Below are 16,914 nucleotides of genomic sequence, written 5' to 3'. Positions count from 1 at the left end.
GATAAAAGATTCTAGCTAAGCACTTTCCCCTATTTTAAGGAGTAAGTCATAGACCTCTCATAGTATAGAACAGAATGTTTTAGTAATTATTAGCCACCTCAGAAGCCTGAGACAGTTTTTTTAACTTTAGAAACTAGTTAATTTCTTCATACTCAGTTTGAAAAAGTATTTATCTTTAACATTGATAATTTAAAATATTACAAATGGAACTTACTTTATACCAAGTACTTATGAATAGGAGCTTGTCAATTATATGATTACTAGAGGCCCGATGCACAAAATTCATGCATGGGGGCGGGGGGGGGGGGGTTGTTCCTCAGCCCAGCCTGCACCCTCTGCAATCTGGGACACCTCGAGGGATGTCCGACTGCCTGTTTAGGCCCTAACCCTAACCCAGGTAGGATCGGGCCTAAACGAGCAGTCGGACATCCCTCTCACAATCCAGGACTGCTGGCTTGCAACTGCTCGCCTGCCTGCCTTCCTGATTGCCCCTAACCGTTTCTGCCTGCCAGCCTGATCACCCCCTAACCACTCCCCTGCCAGCCTGATTGATGCCTTATTGCTGCCAGGTTGTTTGCCCCTAACCACCCTTCCCTGCAGACCTGGTCACCCCTAACTGCCCTCCCCTGCAGGCCTGGTCCCCCCCCCAACTGCCCTTCCTGCAGGCCCGGTCACCCTCAACTTCCCTCCTCTGCCAGGCTGGTCACCCCTAACTGCCCTTCCCTGCTGGCCATCTTGTGGCAGCCATCTTGTGTGTTGGAGTGATAGTCAACTTGCATATTATTTTTAGATAGGATTGGATGGGATAGAGGCCTGGTGCACGGGTGGGGGCCAACTGGTTTGCCCTGAAGGGTGTCCCAGATTAGAGTGGGGGTTCCCTTGGGGCGTGGGGCAGCCTGGGCGAGGGGCCTGTGGTGGTTTGCAGGCTGGCCACGCCCCCCGGCAACCCAAGCGGAGGCCCTGGGATCTGGGATTTATCTTCTATAACTGAAACTTTGTAGCCTTGCGCGGAGGCCTGGGCCCACCAGGGCAGGCAGAAAGCTTAGCTTCCTCCATTGCTAGGGAAACCCAAGCCTCCTGCTCTCTCTGTGGCTGCAGCCATCTTGGTTGGGTTAATTTGCATACTCGCTCCTGATTGGCTGGTGTGTGTGGCTTATGGGTATAGCAGGTATGATCAATTTGCATATTACTCTTTTATTACATAGGATGGTGCTAAAAAAAAAAGGTTGATGGATTTTGTTTCTTTTATAGTTCATAGTCCCTTTATTTATTTTTTTAGGACTATCAGACTTGGCTTGACCTTAGAGAATTTGAAACTCGCATTGGCGAACGTTACATTACACATGAAAGTGATGATGCCCGCTGGGAAATACATGCGTACACACACAACCTTGTATACCCAAAGCACTTCATCATGGCTCCCAATCCAGACGACATGGAAGAAGATCCTTAATTATCAATGAGCTAACTTCAATAAGGAAAGATTTCATTTATTGGACTGATATTTTGCTGCACAACTGTTGTTCTTTGGAGGTTGTCATCTGCAGGGATGCAAAGACATGAGGAAATGTGATAAGGAATCAGTGACACCAATACTGTAGTTCATAATGAGTAGGTACAAGAGGGGAAACAGTGATAGACACATAATGACACCAGGATGAAGCTTTTCATAAATTTTTAAAGCATAAGAAATAACTGGTTTTTTGTATTTTTTTTTCCTAATCCTTCACTTTAGTACAATAGTGGCACTTAATTTATCTTCCCTTTCCTGTTCTTATATTATTTTCAAGAAAGGGGACAGATAGGCAAGCTAGGATCCAGTTATTACATAGCTTGACCAAATCATACAAGAGTTATAAGGTTGATTACTAAACAATTAAATGTAAAGAGATATCAGAGAGGCTGCTGGCATATGATTTCCTATAAAGACTTTAAACATTTGTTTAACTGACCCTAGAGGGATTGAGGTGTTTTTTTTTATATCTGCCTAAAAAACGAACGCTGGACTATTTTACCTTTCTCTTTTAGGTCAATCAGGACTCCAAAACAGTGATCTCTAACTGTTTGGGAGTTGAAACTCTGAATATGCTCTCTACAACATAAAAATTAAGTTGTCACCTTTTGTTATAAGAGCCTCTAAGATAATTTTGGACAACTGATGCTACAAAACCAGGAACTGCTGATCTGAGTGATGAGTTAGTATGTATGTCTTCTCATAGCTCAACTCTGCTGCTAATAAATTATGTTCCCACTGACACCACTATGATGCCACAATTAGATTCCAGCATTCAATGGGTATAGATCTAAACTATAATTATATAATTTATCTTAACACAGTGTTGACTAATTTGAGGGAGGAAATTAAATATATACTAAAAGTAACACCAGTGCAGGGTCAGTTAAAACTATAGAAAAGAATAGCAAACAATGTCCTTTTTTTTCTTCCCTTAGCTTATTGGAAGGCTGTACAGATGTCTAGAATGTTTTTAAATCAGTTATTTTAAACAGTTTGGGTTGAGCATAAAACCCTTAGAAGGGTAGAGCTATATGACCAGCAGAGCAAATGAAAGGATAAGTATTTTAAAAACATTTCAGCTCCAGCAGCCAGCTAAATAAGTTCTTTTCTGCTCAGATAGGTGATTTAAGAGATTAGACTTAATAGCTTTTAAAAGTTACTAATAGATTTCCCCCAAAAAATTTAATATCTGGGACTTACAAAATCTATGGCTTTTTGTTTCTTCATTCTTCAGTAATCATTGTAAACTTTTTTTTCCCCTCCAAAAAGAGCAAAAGATTTGGAATTAGAAGATCGGGTTTAAGTCTTACAAAGTATTGGCTCCCTTTATTAGTTATGTTGATCTGGCCAGGTGACAATTTGTCTGAGCCTCGAGTTCCTCAACCTACAAAATGAAGATCATAATTCTTGCCTCTTGACCTTCCTCACGGTGTTGTTTTAAAGATGTTATATATGAACATAGTCAATAAGCTAAAAACTATACAAGTGTTCAATGTCACTACCCACTGAACTAGAGGTAGCAAAGGAAAAGATTGTTCCTCTTTTAACAAAGAGTCAGAGAACTTTTCACAATCTTTGAGTAGTAGCAAACATGCACTGTTGCTATGTTTTGAGCTCTTTAGATGTTACCTTACACTCACAACAGTCATGAGCTAAGTGCATAATGAACCCCATCTCACAAACAAGGAAATTGAGGCACAGGGAGATTAACTAGTTGCTGACGTTCACACAATTAGTATTTGAACCCAGACAGTGTGGCTCTAGAGTCCCTTCTGACCATTTTGTTATACTGCTTCTCCATAAAGGTCTCGGGAGACAGTCCACGTCCCTCAGTATTTCATTCTCACAGGAATTTGAAAACTCAAATTCTACAAAACCTTTTAGAAATGTGTTTTCCCTAGGATAGATGACTTCCCCAAATTTCTCCAAAGTCTGTTTATATCAGTGTGCTAAAAAGGAGTCAGTAGGCGTCCTATTATGGTTTTACTACATAAGGTGAAAATTAACTGGAATGGTGTTTGCTATACTTATATAATCAAACATTACAAGCCATGGAATTATTGCACTCTTTTTGTTGTTGAATGCCTAAGAAGTTTTCTAAATTTTTAAAGGCACTGTCAGATAATTTGGAGTTGAGTAATTACTCCAGATACTGTATAATCTGCATAACCTTTTTTTTTGTCTTGAAATCAGTTGTGTTTGTATAAAAAATAATTGTTGAGAAACATTTGATAATGTACAAAGTAGTCTATAATGACACTGTTCAGTACATTTTTATATTTTTTGTTACATCCCACTTTTTGTAAATATCCTCAAAAAAGCTTAATAATAAAATGTATTTCCATATCACCATACTTTTCCATGTGAAAACCTGAGCCTATCTCTAGTCGAGATATCCAAAGAAAATTTTATTTGGTTGTGTTATTTCCCCAGGCTTTGGTAAGAGAACTATTTTGGAAATAGTATTTGTAAATGGAACTAATGCTATATTTAAGAATAATGATTTTTTTAACTGCCTAAAATAAATAACTCATTATTATAATTTGATATGCAATTTGAGGTAATTAGAGGTCTCATTTCTTGGAATTAAAGTCTGAATAATTGTAACTGTAAATTTTTTAGGCACTACCTTTAAATCATCCACTACTGCCGCTGCCAGAAGGCTTTAACTTATACCTAATACCAAGTGAATGTCCTAGGTTTTAAGATAAAAGGCATTGCCTGACTCTCCTATTAAATGGTCATTTCGGTTGTTTCCAGTTTTCCACAGGCTTTCTTACCTTCTAAAAATTGTCCCAAACAAGACTTTGAGGGGAAAAAAAGTCATGGAAATAGAATAAGGGTGGCTAAGAATAGCCCAAGGCTGGACAGTATGAAAAAATAAGGCCTCCATGTTCTTTTACTTTAGAGTGGCACACAGAACGCTAATCCTGTTCTCAGTTAAGCCAAAGAAGCAATAAAAAGTAACAGTTCATCACTGCCAATGAACTCCAATATAGTTCAAGACACATGGCTAATTTCCTTTTCCTTTAATCTCACTTATAAATTTGTGTTGCTAAAATAGCACTTCTTCAGAAAGTCCATGTGTCTGGTATTAATATAAAAGTTCTGTGAACTAAAACATGAGAACTTAATAAAACTAAAACTTGACATTTATCTGAAAATAAGGGAGAATTAGCTCAATTTGGAAACTTATACCTCCTAGGTAGTCTACATTTAACTCACATTGTAAATACATGTTTATTGATTTTACTGTGATTTTTAAACTTTTTAAAATCTAATTTTATTTTTAATTATAAAATTCTCAGAAGCCTGTTGTAAAAAATCCAAATACTTCAAAAGAGAACAAAGAAAAATGCTCTTTTCACCTCTAAGACCCTCTTTTAGATTGGGAAATTTAATAGTGATTATTGGACATCCTTTCCTTATATACAAGTAAGTATCACAGAACAGAAAACCAATCTGTACTAAAATATTTATTTCTGTGGAATTATAAGCATTTCTTTAAATGTAGCTTTTCTTCAACAAAAATGGAATCATAATTATGAAACATTTTGCACCCTACTCTTTCCACTTACTAAATCTTAGAGATATTTCCATGTCCGAACATACCACTCTACATGATTTAAAAGCATATACTAGTAGATAGTTCTATTTAATCAGTCCCCTGTAAATGGCCATTTAGGTTGTTTCCAGTTTTCCAATCAGTGTTCATGATTACTTTTTAAAATAAAGTAAAAATATAGCAACTAGCTTTACTTACTAAAAGAAACCCAGTTTCACACAAAAGAACGCATATTTGTTCCCAGAGTTAAAATAACTTTAAAAGATTAACATTTAGCCCTAGCCAGTTTGGCTCAGTGGATAGAGTATCGGCCTGCAGACTAAAGGGTCCCGGGTTCAGTTCCGGTCAAGGGCACACGCCTGGTTTGCAGGCTCGATTCCCAGTGGGGGATGTGCAGGAGGCAGCCAATCAATGATTCTCTCTTATCATTGATGTTTCTATCTACCTCTCTGAAATCAATAAAAATTTTTTCAAAAAAATAAAATAACTTAGATTCTTGTCAAGGGCACGTACCTCGGTTGCAGGCTCGATCCCTGGCCTGGTTGGGGCACATGCAGGAGGCAACCAATGTCTCTCTCTCACATTGATGTTTCCCTCTCTCCTCCCTTCCACTCTCTCCAAAAATAAATGGAAAAATATCCTTGGGTGAGGATTAACAAGGGAAAAAAAAAAAGATCAACGTTTAGTTCTATCTATCTATCTATAAAAGGCTTAAGCAACCGGCCGACCATCTAACCAGGAGCTATGACGCGCAATGACCACCAGGGGGCAGACGCTCAACGCAGGAGCTGCCAAGCTGTGGTGACTTGGCAGCGGCAGTTCTCATGTTACACACCCTGGAACCAGAGAGGAGGGAGCCTGGTTCCGGGGTGCATCACCCAAGAACCACCCTCGCAATCCGGGACCCCTCGGGGGATGTCAAGAGAGCCAGTTTTGGCCTGATCACCGCAGGCCAGACCAAGGGACCCCCACCTGCCGGAGGGACCCCATTCACTCCCCAGGTGCCCTTTGAGCCGCAGCGCTGCTCCAGGTGCAGCCGGCTGGGGAGGGACCACAGGAGGTTGGCTCCAGGGTGTGTGCGGCCCCTCTCACCCAGTCCCGCCCCACCGGCCACCTTTTAATTAAGATGTGCACAAATCTGTGCACCAGGGCATTAGTTGTATATAAGATGGGCTGTTTTTATTGGCTATGAAGAAATAAAATCCTTATTTTACCTGTGATATATGAAATTCATTTCCTTTATTTTAGTTTCTTAGGTAGACTTGGGGACTAAAAGTCCAAACTGAAATATCACTGCCAAGTAAGTTCACTAAATCCAGCCACAGGTGATGGAGAAGGTTTTGACTGATTTGCATTTATCTCATGGCTTCTACCATGAAGTCTCTGATGAGGCAGCAAGGCAAAAAAGTTAAATCGTTCTCCCATCTTCTTAGGATTCATTAACATATCATACCCCTGAAGTAACTGCTGCCTCAGTGATGGCTCAGCGGATTTATCTAAAAGAACCTGAAAAGAAAATAATTTCTTAGTAAAAAACAGAAGAAAGGATTTCCAGTTATATGTAGTAATAATGACTATTAGCTATTCAATAAAGCAGTGTTTAAAACATTATTTCTGCCTCAAAATCATGGGGTAGTTATTAAAAACATAGGTTGCTATGACACATACCTATGAATTTGTATGTTTAACAAATATTCCCAGATGGTCTCATCTACACTGAAGGGTAAAAATGTCCCCAGAACAGTTATAACATTCATACTCATAATTGCGGTTGAGTTTTCTTAGTGAACATGAACACTACTTGAACATCTTAATTCTACCTCATATGGAGATGCATGAAACGAAGGCTGCTCCGCCCCAGGCCACCTGGTTAAACTAAATCCTACGCTGCTGAAGACTGGCTAACTACAAGAACATTTAGGCCAGGTAAATTTTTAACTATTTGTTGGAAATACTGTGAATTTACAATATTTAATAATACGGAAATAAACCATTACCTTTAGCCGGACATCAATGCCCATATTTTTTAAAAACGTTTGTTGTTTTATTGGACCCAGGGAAGCCACTGTTCCCTGTGCCATTCTGCGCAAATAACTGAAGTCCACGTCGGCTGTTAGATCGGCTGTTCCTGGGGCAATTAAGACATCATGAAGCTTGTGGCCACAAAACCCCTTGAACATAATTTTTAAAATGATAAGTTTTTGTCCTTTTATGCTATTAATCAAGATTAAAGAAGTGCTATTTTAGTACAATTTATATAACAACCGTTGAAAATATGGCCTAAGTCAGTGATTTACACACTGTTAATGCAGTAGCACCATTTTCTATGTGGAAAACCCAATATAAAGCACAGTGTTGGAGTGCCTGAAGATGCTGCTATCCTTCTCAGTTAACATTTCCATGACTGCCCGCGAATAGAGGAGATCTCATTAATCCTCTGGACGAATCCAGGTTACCAGAACCTAGATGGTGTTTTACAAAGTCTAACCATCAACCAGGTGCCTCAAAACCACCTGAGACTATGTTACTAGACTCTATCCAGACCTAGTGAATCAGAATCCTGGAGGTAAGGCTAGGAAATCAGCATTTCTAATACACTAACTAGGTTTTACTTAGATGCAATAAAGTTAAAAATTGAGAACCAGAGACTTAGAAAATGACTAATAGCATCTAGTTAAATATATTTCAATTAAAGTAAATTGAACATAAGTGATCATATTCAAATAAGAATGGATGTTTAGCCGGAACCGGTTTGGCTCAGTGGATAGAGCGTCGGCCTGTGGCCTCAAAGGTCCCGGGTTCGATTCCGGTCAAGGGCATGTACCTTGGTTGCGGGCACATCCCCAGTAGGGGGTGTGCAAGAGGCAGCTGATCGATGTTTCTCTCTCATCGATGTTTCTAACTCTCTATCCCTCTCTCTTCCTCTCTGTAAAAAATCAATAAAATATATTAAAAAAAAAAAAAAAAAAAGAATGGATGTTTAGGGAGAATAAAATACATCTGGAGAAGAAAAAGATATTGCAAATCTTATAGGAAAAGTTTGAATGATTACAGTAGCTAGATCAAATCTGCAAAGAAGTACCAAATTATTTATTTAAATGAAGGAGGGGTAGAATATTAAAAAAAACTTCAGGCAAAATTTTCCATTTGTATATGTAGATGCTTACTAAGATCTATGCAGACCTAGGTTCTGCAACTTAAGGAAGAATGTAGACAATTCACACCCTGTTCAAACGAAAGTTGGACAGTGGAGTTAGGCTTAGGAATAAGATCTAGAGTTAAGAGTAATTATAATGTGAATTAATATTAATTATAAAATAATGTAATACAACATTGTGAAGCACTATAGAAACCAAAGATGAAGATCTTAAATGAGCTTCAAAACTAACAACTGGTAACTAAATCATACCAATTAAATTCTGACAAGTCGTGTTACTGAATGATACATACTCTGAAGGTATCTGTCTTAGTCCCATCATGACCGTAATCAGCAATCAGGGCAGCACCTCCAGTAAGAGCAATTCGTTGAGAAAGTTCCTGAATAATAACACCAGCCTCAGGACACACTTCCACATGATCCCTTGTCTCATCATGCTGGTAAGGAACAGTTGAAAGAAAACGCATCATTCAAAAGAATTGATTCCTGTTTTTCAGGTTTTCTGTATTTGCAGGTTTTGCTACGATGAGTATTTCTTATTTACAACAAAAATAAATTTGTTCTCAATATGAGCATGTTCTGTACACTCAACTTTTCACAAGTCATCCTCTTTGTTATACAAAACTCCTTGGTTCTTTGATGCCGTCCACTAAGCTTACAAAGATATTTCTATAAACAAGTATATGCTGATGCCTCTGTTGGGGCTACAGGCATCCCAATGATAAGCTCTATGTCTAGAAACTTCAGCTTATGAACCAGTGCTAGTGCACCTGGGGCCTTTATTTCCCAAGATGTTCAGGTATTAACAAAGGGTCCTCAATAAGTGCATATTAGCTTAAAAAGTGAAATAACAAAATTAATACTCATCAGCTTAACTAGTATATATGAAACTTCACTAATTCCTGAGATAATGAAAATTCCTTTTTCTTCATTAGTAAAACATACACTAAAACTTGCCCCTCCTAACACCCTATTACAGTGGTCAGCAAACTGCGGCTCGCGAGCCACATGCAGCTCTTTGGCCCCTTGAGTGTGGCTCTTCCACAAAATACGACATACGGGCGTGCACGTACAGTGCGATTGAAACTTCGTGGCCCATGCGCAGAAGTCAGTTTTCGGCTCTCAAAATAAATTTCAATCGTTGTACTGTTGATATTTGGCTCTGTTGACTAAGGAGTTTGCCGACCACTGCCCTATTAGAAATGAAGTATTGATCCTGATGTTTCTGCCTGTAATGGCACAGGTCTAATAGGTACGAAGTCAGAAAAACTAGCTTTTGAGTCTCAGCTCTTCCTACTGCTTACTAGAAATAAGTTACTCAACCTCTTGGAGTCCGCGTCCTCATTACATTATGTACCAGGCCTTTTGTGAGGACTAAATGAAACAATAAACCACTTACCCCGCTGCTACTTTTTTTATTTTGCTTTGTTCTTTTTTCTTGTTTATTTAGATTTTTTCGTTTTGCCCCCAGTGCTATTAAATAAATTATTGTGATTTAATTATGAAAACCATGAGGTTAGTTACCTCAGACTAAGCTGACACAGCTCAGTGTACCAGGATGACATTCTTACTATCTCAGCCTGCTCTCCAAGATGACAGACTCTACTATCATTCGCCCCATTCAAATGAGAGGAAAATCATCACTCTCTCTCTCTCTCATAAGTGAATACTACTTAAGTCAAGAATTAAAAAGAATCACAAATCCCAGTGCCCGGAGTTTGGCTCTTAGTAGCTTTATGAATTTGTTTCCGCTCAGGTAAAATTAAGTAGCCAGAAAATGAAAAAAATAGAAACGTTTACAAGCATTTAGGCTGATATTTTCACTTACTTATGCTTTAAAAAAAAACCACAAAAACTTAATTCATAGGTTCATGTTTAAAAGATATTGTGCTTTTAAAACTGCTAACTTCTGAGTTAGAAGGTCTTAGTTATGGTCCAAAAAGTAGACATCTTTTTTCTGAAGGGGAAAAATGAATAAAACAGGCTATCTAGAGCCCAAACATTCCTGAGAAGTACAGGATTTTTTGAACCTTGAAGCATAAGCCTAAGATGGGCTCCTGTGATTATTCCTTAGAGTCAAGAGAAAACAGTAGTAAAATACCATTCTGGCGATCTAGAATCAGAGAAAAAAGGCACTCTCTACCTAGCATTAGAGTTTGAGAGTTAAGTGAGAAAATACAGAGTAATACATACAAAGTACTCAATAAATACTGTCACTGTTGTTACTTTACACTGCATTACATTTGTTTTCACAGGCGTCAAACCCTTCAGGTCAAGAGACAATATTGTCAACATTTGACAGGTAAATGGAGAAGGTACAAGACAAGTGCTTATTAACTTTATCTGTGATTGCATAACAGTGAAGGTCACATAGCTAAGAAATGATTTTAACCCATTCTCCCGACTAGAGCCTCTACACTGTTTTGTTAATAAAAAACACCTCACTTGTTGCAAGCAACTACTTCCCCCTATAAAGGAACTCTAAAATAGTAACTCAGAAAATAAGACTTGGTTGGTAACAAACTAAGAAGAAAAATAAACTTATTCCTACTTGTATGAAGGCTTCTGCTGGGGTGGCACGAGGCGCCAAAACAAACCTCAGTTTATCAGAAACTTGTGGATCAATATCAATGAGTACTTCTCGCCATCCTTGTGGGGTTTTCTAAACACAAAATAACGCATAAAAACAAATTTTTGCAAGTTTGTTCTCAAAACTGTCACCAGCAAAAAGTACTATTTTTCTCCTCTTACCATGTATACATAGGTAAGTAATATTTACAGACCACTTTACCACTTAAAATTACTTCATGGCTTTACTTCATTTCTTCTAAATATTGAGTAGACTGATAGACACAAACTGTTAATGTTGTTTAGATAAGAGGTGGAGCTGTGGAAGATGAAATAAGCAGCCTGGAAGGTGCCCCAAAATGGAAGACAGACTTCGGAACACCAATCAGAAGCTTTTGCTAATAAATTGCTATATAATACAGACTCTTAGCCTTAGAAGTTATCAGTACACACACATTACTACCAAATCTCAAATCTTCTCATAGAAAGAATAAAGATAAACTCTAATCTTCGAAATTTAAAAATATTTGCTAAAAGTAATCTTGACTATACTACAGCCATTTAGCATCTTACATTCTCATGCATCTTTATCTCAGGAGAATTAAGAATTCTTTAATAATTATCCTATGAGAATTAAGAATTCTACTTAATATTTCATTTTTGCTTTTCAATTATTTATATTCATGAGAAATTCCAATATCGTTAACTTCAAGTAATGTTTATATACTGAATAATTAAATACCGCAAATATTTATTCTTACAACACAAGGCTCTTTGTTATTCAATTATAAACATGTCCTTTTTTCCATCATACCTGGAACTTATGCACAGGAAGGACGTCAAAAAATTCATGTGCAACATAAAAGCTGTACTCTATTTAAAAGTGGAAGAAGAAAAAAATGTTTAAGCATTTTTAAGATAACGAATTGCTTCTTCTAAACATTAACAAAAAAAATGCCTAATTCTTTCACTACCGTGAGGGGTTGTGATCAAAATTCTCTCATTAGTCTACGGAAAATCATTACCTTTTGGTACATCCTGCAGATCTCGGTACCAGGAAATTGGAATCCCAGACTTAGTAACACCTTTCATGTATACTGGGGATCCAGCATATCGCTCTAATGGGACCTTCTCTTCAGTCAGAGTTAATGCTTGAATCTCACTTAATTTTTGGCTCACCTCTACTAGATGTATTGAAATGTCACAGTTTTTCAGCACAGATCCAAGCTGACTAAACACCTAAATAAAAAAAGAAAAATTGGCAAAATACAATGTGCTGAGTTTCAGTTTTCTAACCACTGACCTCAATAATTTGCTCATTATAATACAATTTGTTCCAGAGAAATTTGTTCCTTACACAGCCACTCTCTCCAGCAGTCTATAAGAATCATAGCCTATTAGAGTTATTAAACATAGTGTATATAAAAAAGGAACAGCCCGAACCGGTTTGGCTCAGTGGTTGGAGCGTCGGCCTGAGGACTGAAAGGTCCCAGGTTCGATTCCGGTCAAGGGCATGTATCCTGGTTGCAGGCACATCCCCAGTAGGGAGTGTACAGGAGGCAGCTGATTGATGTTTCTCTCTCATCAATGTTTCTAACTCTCTATCCCTCTCCCCTCCTATCTGTAAAAAATCAATTAAAAATGTATGAAGAAATAAAAAGGAACAGTATAGAACTTGGTTTCTTAATGATAAAATTTAGAATTGTGATTAATAAATGAAAATAAAAGATTTCCCCATCTTCACCAACACTTGGTGTTGTCAGACTTACCATTTCTGAGGATATAGTGGTATCATACATATATTTTTTATCCTCACCCGAGGATATGCTTATTGATTTTAGAGAGAGGAGGGAGGAGAGAGAGACAGACATACAGACATTGATGTGAGAGAGAAACATCAATTGGTGCCTCCTGTACACATCCCAACTAGGACTGAACCTGAAACGCAGGCATATATCCTAACTCAGAATCGAACCCATGACCTTTTGGTGTATAGGACGAAGCTCCAACCAAATGAGCCACACCAACCAGGTCTGTCTCATCAATTTATTTTTTTTAATATATTTTATTGATTTTTTACAGAGAGGAAGGGAGAGGGATAGAGAGTTAGGAACACTGATGAGAGAGAAACATCAATTAGCTGCCTCATACACACCCCCTACTGGGAATGTGCCTGCAACCAAGGTACATGGCCCTTGACCAGAATCGAACCTGGGACCCTTGAGTCCGCAGGCCGATGCTCTATCCACTGAGCCAAACCAGTCAGGGCTGTCTCATCAATTTAACCCTTTGCACTCACTTTTTTCTCGATTCCTGCTACCGATGCTAACCATGTCGAGTCACACTCGATATCCGAGTGCAAAAGGTTAAACTAATTTTCCTGACTACCAATGAGTCTGAGCATCTTTTTGTTAGTATTGGCCATTTGGGTTTTCTGTTTCACAATGGGCCTGTTCACATAATCCACCTGGTTTTTCTATTGAGTTATCTTTCACCTCATTGACTTAGAAGACTACTCGTTCTTTGTTGGTTATATGGTTGCAAATAACTTCTCTAACATATGGTTTGTCTCACCACTCTCTTTATGGTGTATTTGAAGAACAAAAACTTTCTAGTTTATTTAAAGAACAAAAAGTTTTTAATTTTAATGTAGTGGAAATTATTAACATTTTCCTTTTATGGGTTGTGCTTGATATATAATTTTAAAACTTTTTTCCTACTCAGAAGACAAATAGGATCTCCCATAATGTCTTCTAAATGTTTTATACTTGTAGCTTTCACATTCGCCCCACCCCCATATTTTAACCATAAAACAGACAATAACTAATCACTCACTGTATTATTCTGCCATGTATTAGTTAAGAAATATGAGATTAAGGAAATAGGACTGAAAGCCTAGAAAATAAACAAAGTTTGCCAACTCAGTCAAAAGTAGTAAGAGTCACATACACGAGACTTTAAGACACTCTTTTATACCTACCCTCAAAATATCTCCTGCAAGGGTACCCCGACCTGGACCCAGTTCCACCAGCTGGAAAGTTGCACTTTTCCCAGTGGCCATCCATTCGCTAATAAACCATATCCCTAGCAGCTGTGACAAGAAAAAACTTAAAGTATTATAAAGTATCAAAGTATACCACAACATAAAACTCCATGCAAATACATACTTTATCCCAGAAAGCAAAATGTTTGCAAACAATCATATGTATTTAATGTCCACATAGTTGCACACATAGGAAAATTCACTGGGACTATGTTACAACACATACTAGTTAGGAAGCTTTAATAACTGGAAAAAATAGTTCAAAGTTACCCTCCGCTAACAAAAGGTCCCATGACACAGATAAGACTATCATAGAAAGGTACTAGTATTTGAAAGCAAATAGACATATGAAATATAATTATGTATATAACTATGCCAGTTCTTGATATCATTTCAATAATTACATGGCTCTTACACATAAGCAATATATTTTTTAATACCTGAATTCTACTTCCTCTTGTATACAATTTCTTAGTTCCAAATTGATCATAGGTTATTATATGGAAATAAATAAACTAGAATTCCTGAAAAGAATCCAAAGTTTCTTAAAGGAAGACTTCTACTGTAACTATGGCCAAATTATATTTGGAGGCTTTAGAGCTCATTTTGATTCCAGTAATTCCTTCTGGGGTACAGTCTACCTCTTTGCTCACCCTTGCTTTTGTCTCTCTTCCTTCTCCCATTCTCCTATTTCATCTGGTTCACTTCTTTACCTCCATCTCCTTTCCTTCTCTTCATTCCCTTTTCTATGTAAAGTATAAACTTTTCATTGCCCATTATACCATTTCCTTTCCTGTTACCTTCTATTCCCTCAATATTTACTACTAAAAAACTACAACTTTTGAGGAATCACAAAAACAAAGCTGTAAAACACTTATATAGAATAAGGCAACTTGATCTGCTTTTAAATGTTTGTGGTATTAGTTTCTTTTATAGTTTAGATTGATATTACCTCCCCAAAGATCTGACTTATTTCAGGTGAAGTAATGAAATCTCCTTTTTCTCCTAGCATGTCACGGTGCACATAATATCCCTAAGTAAAAAGAGAAAACAGAAAAAACAATTTTCAAATAAGGCTATTTTTAAGACACCCCTCCAAAATCATACATAATGTATACAATGAAATAAACAATTACATAGTAAGAAAGTTCTCTCTTCTAAATAATCAAGACAATCACAGTATCTTTACCTAAATTTTAGAAAGTGACAGTCATTTTGCAGAACTGGTAGAAAAGCACCCTCCTTCTCTCTCCCTGCTCCTAAAACCCTGCCTATCCTTCCAGCCTCCTCCCCCAAATTCTCACACTTTCTGCTTCAAATTAACCCTGCCTGGTGGCCATGGCGTTTCTTGACCTGGGTGCTGGTTCCATGGAGCGTTCATTTTGGGAACATTCATCAATCCTTCCCTCATAAGTAAGCATTTCAGGTGTATTTTTGGTGTGTGTTATGAACCCGTCTGGTAGTATAATGAAGCTGGACCCCTTCAGAGAATGTTTTTAAATGCACAGGACATAAAACACATAGGGTTACCAAAGAAAGCAAATGAAAAAGACTTATCAAATATGTAAAAATAAATGTGTGCTACAGTAATATATGTGCTTCTTGATAAAAGTATTAAAAAAACAGTATCGAGCCAAAGGCCTAATAAGTAAAGTTCTGAAGCACAGATGAGCAAATGTTTTGAGATCACTCTGTTGTGATGTGGCACTATCAGCAATTTGCACTGATGCTAATTAAAGTCACAGGTATTACTGATGCTACTGGTTGTTGCCTATGCTCCTGGTTAGAAAATGCTAAATTTCAATTAGACGTTAACTCACATAACTTGCCTTGCCTAAACCCCTGGACAGTGGGCCACTCCACATCCAACAACAGGCCAACCCAACCCCATAATTCCACAGATCTCGTATTTCCACTCAGCAAAAGGTGGAACACTCTAAAATAAAAGGACTGCTGGCTTTCACCAACTGGCTTAGCGGAGCAGACAAGGAAATACAGGCCAGAGAGCTGTGACCATGTTTCATCCTAGAACAGTCAAGCCCCAGACCTTCCATTCTCAGGAAAAAAAAAAATCCAGAATATGCTCTATTTCCAGTCGCCGATTTCCACTCAGAGTCCTGTAAACCTCACATATCGCACTGAGCTCTTATCTTTCCCTACCCTTCTACATTCCCTTTTCCCAGGGAAAGGACTCCACCATCTACCTCAGCCCAGATAGAAGAGTCATCCGTCCCTCATCTCATAAATCCAATGGGTTACACTGTCTCCTGAACACCTGTGGAATTTGTCACCTGTATAATGGCACTGCCGCTCACTTGATCCAGCCCTGACCAACTAACATCCACGTATCGGCCCTCAGGTCCCGTGGGGTGGCTCTTCCCCCTGGAAGGGACCCCGGCGGTCGGGACTGAAGACGCTCGGGCTCCGGCCTACGCGCACCCCTCCAGGCTCACACCTCGCAAAGCGGCTCGGGCGGGCCTGGTCCTCGGGCTCCCCGACCCATATACCTGGGCTGGGTTGGTCAAGACCTCCTTCATGTACTCGGCCACAGTGATGGGGCCAGTAGACTTGATTTTGTACACAAGATGCTGCAGCATCGGAGTCACCGGGTTGTTTTCTACCGGCTCCTTTCCGGAGCTGAAGTATTTTCCTCTCCAAAGGCAGGGAATGGCTGCGAAAAACATTATTAAACGGGGCCCATTAAAAATCTTAGTATTTACACGTGCACAGCAGCCTGAGCGCTTTCAAAGTGGCTTCGTTAACCCCTAACCACGCCCGAAGGCGAGAAAGAGGACTCCTGTCCGCTGCACGCACACCAGGCGCAGGCACACACTGTGCCCACGACCCCACCGTCGGAGGCTGGACTCCCGTCCCGCCCGGAGCGCCCCCGGCGTCCGCAACTGAGCAGAGCACCCCACCCGAGTCCCAGGGCAACCGGGGCTCGCGCGGGGCGAACACTCACCGGCTCGCGCTGCAGCGCGCAACGACCTGGCGCCGGCGTTGGCGAGGACAATCATGCCGAACGTGCCCAGCAGCCGCGAGCCGCCCCGGGAGTCGGGATCGTG

The 16,914-nt window shown here is 39.0% G+C and overlaps 2 protein-coding genes across 6 annotated transcripts in view; one reads left to right on the top strand and one right to left on the bottom strand.

The window, feature by feature from the left end:
- The window catches only part of PRKD3 (protein kinase D3), a 61,044-nt gene extending 57,182 nt beyond the window's left edge, over window positions 1–3,862 (top strand). For all 3 annotated transcript variants that reach the window (XM_054728080.1, XM_054728079.1, XM_054728081.1), the window contains one exon: window positions 1,280–3,862. In XM_054728080.1, coding sequence (XP_054584055.1) covers window positions 1,280–1,453 — 174 coding nt within the window. In that variant the 3' untranslated portion in view covers window positions 1,454–3,862. The remainder of the gene's footprint in view (window positions 1–1,279) is intronic.
- NDUFAF7 (NADH:ubiquinone oxidoreductase complex assembly factor 7) lies at window positions 1,465–16,909 on the bottom strand. Of its 3 annotated transcripts, XM_054728082.1 has the most exons (12): window positions 16,812–16,909; window positions 16,357–16,520; window positions 14,802–14,882; window positions 13,787–13,897; window positions 11,832–12,045; window positions 11,621–11,679; window positions 10,790–10,900; window positions 8,532–8,675; window positions 7,079–7,252; window positions 6,296–6,587; window positions 2,717–2,900; window positions 1,465–1,541 (listed from the first exon to the last, which is right to left on the bottom strand). In XM_054728082.1, exons 1-10 carry the CDS (start codon window positions 16,864–16,866, stop codon window positions 6,372–6,374), a joined length of 1,329 nt encoding a protein of 442 aa, XP_054584057.1. In that variant the 5' UTR covers window positions 16,867–16,909; the 3' UTR covers window positions 1,465–1,541; window positions 2,717–2,900; window positions 6,296–6,371. The 3 variants fall into 3 exon arrangements, with proteins under 3 accessions (XP_054584057.1, XP_054584058.1, XP_008160696.2); XM_008162474.3 differs by lacking the exon at window positions 2,717–2,900 and having other exon boundaries at window positions 1,480–1,541; XM_054728083.1 differs by lacking the exons at window positions 2,717–2,900; window positions 6,296–6,587 and having other exon boundaries at window positions 1,478–1,541.
- Between the last annotated feature and the right edge of the window lie 5 nt (window positions 16,910–16,914).

The sequence above is a fragment of the Eptesicus fuscus genome, chromosome 16 (assembly GCF_027574615.1).
Source record: "Eptesicus fuscus isolate TK198812 chromosome 16, DD_ASM_mEF_20220401, whole genome shotgun sequence".
Classification (NCBI taxonomy): domain Eukaryota; kingdom Metazoa; phylum Chordata; class Mammalia; order Chiroptera; family Vespertilionidae; genus Eptesicus; species Eptesicus fuscus.
This window is presented reverse-complemented; position numbering and strand designations above follow the sequence as displayed.

Bases quoted from the DNA above. Each gene is read 5' to 3' on its own strand.
- NDUFAF7 (XM_054728082.1), bottom strand. From the start codon at position 16,866: ATGATTGTCCTCGCCAACGCCGGCGCCAGGTCGTTGCGCGCTGCAGCG. The intron at 7,253-8,531 runs GTATGTATCATT...ATTATGTTCAAG, and splicing joins CTAAGACAGATACCTTCAGA to GGGTTTTGTGGCCACAAGCT. The intron at 6,588-7,078 runs GTAATGGTTTAT...TTTTCTTTTCAG, and splicing joins GCATTGATGTCCGGCTAAAG to GTTCTTTTAGATAAATCCGC.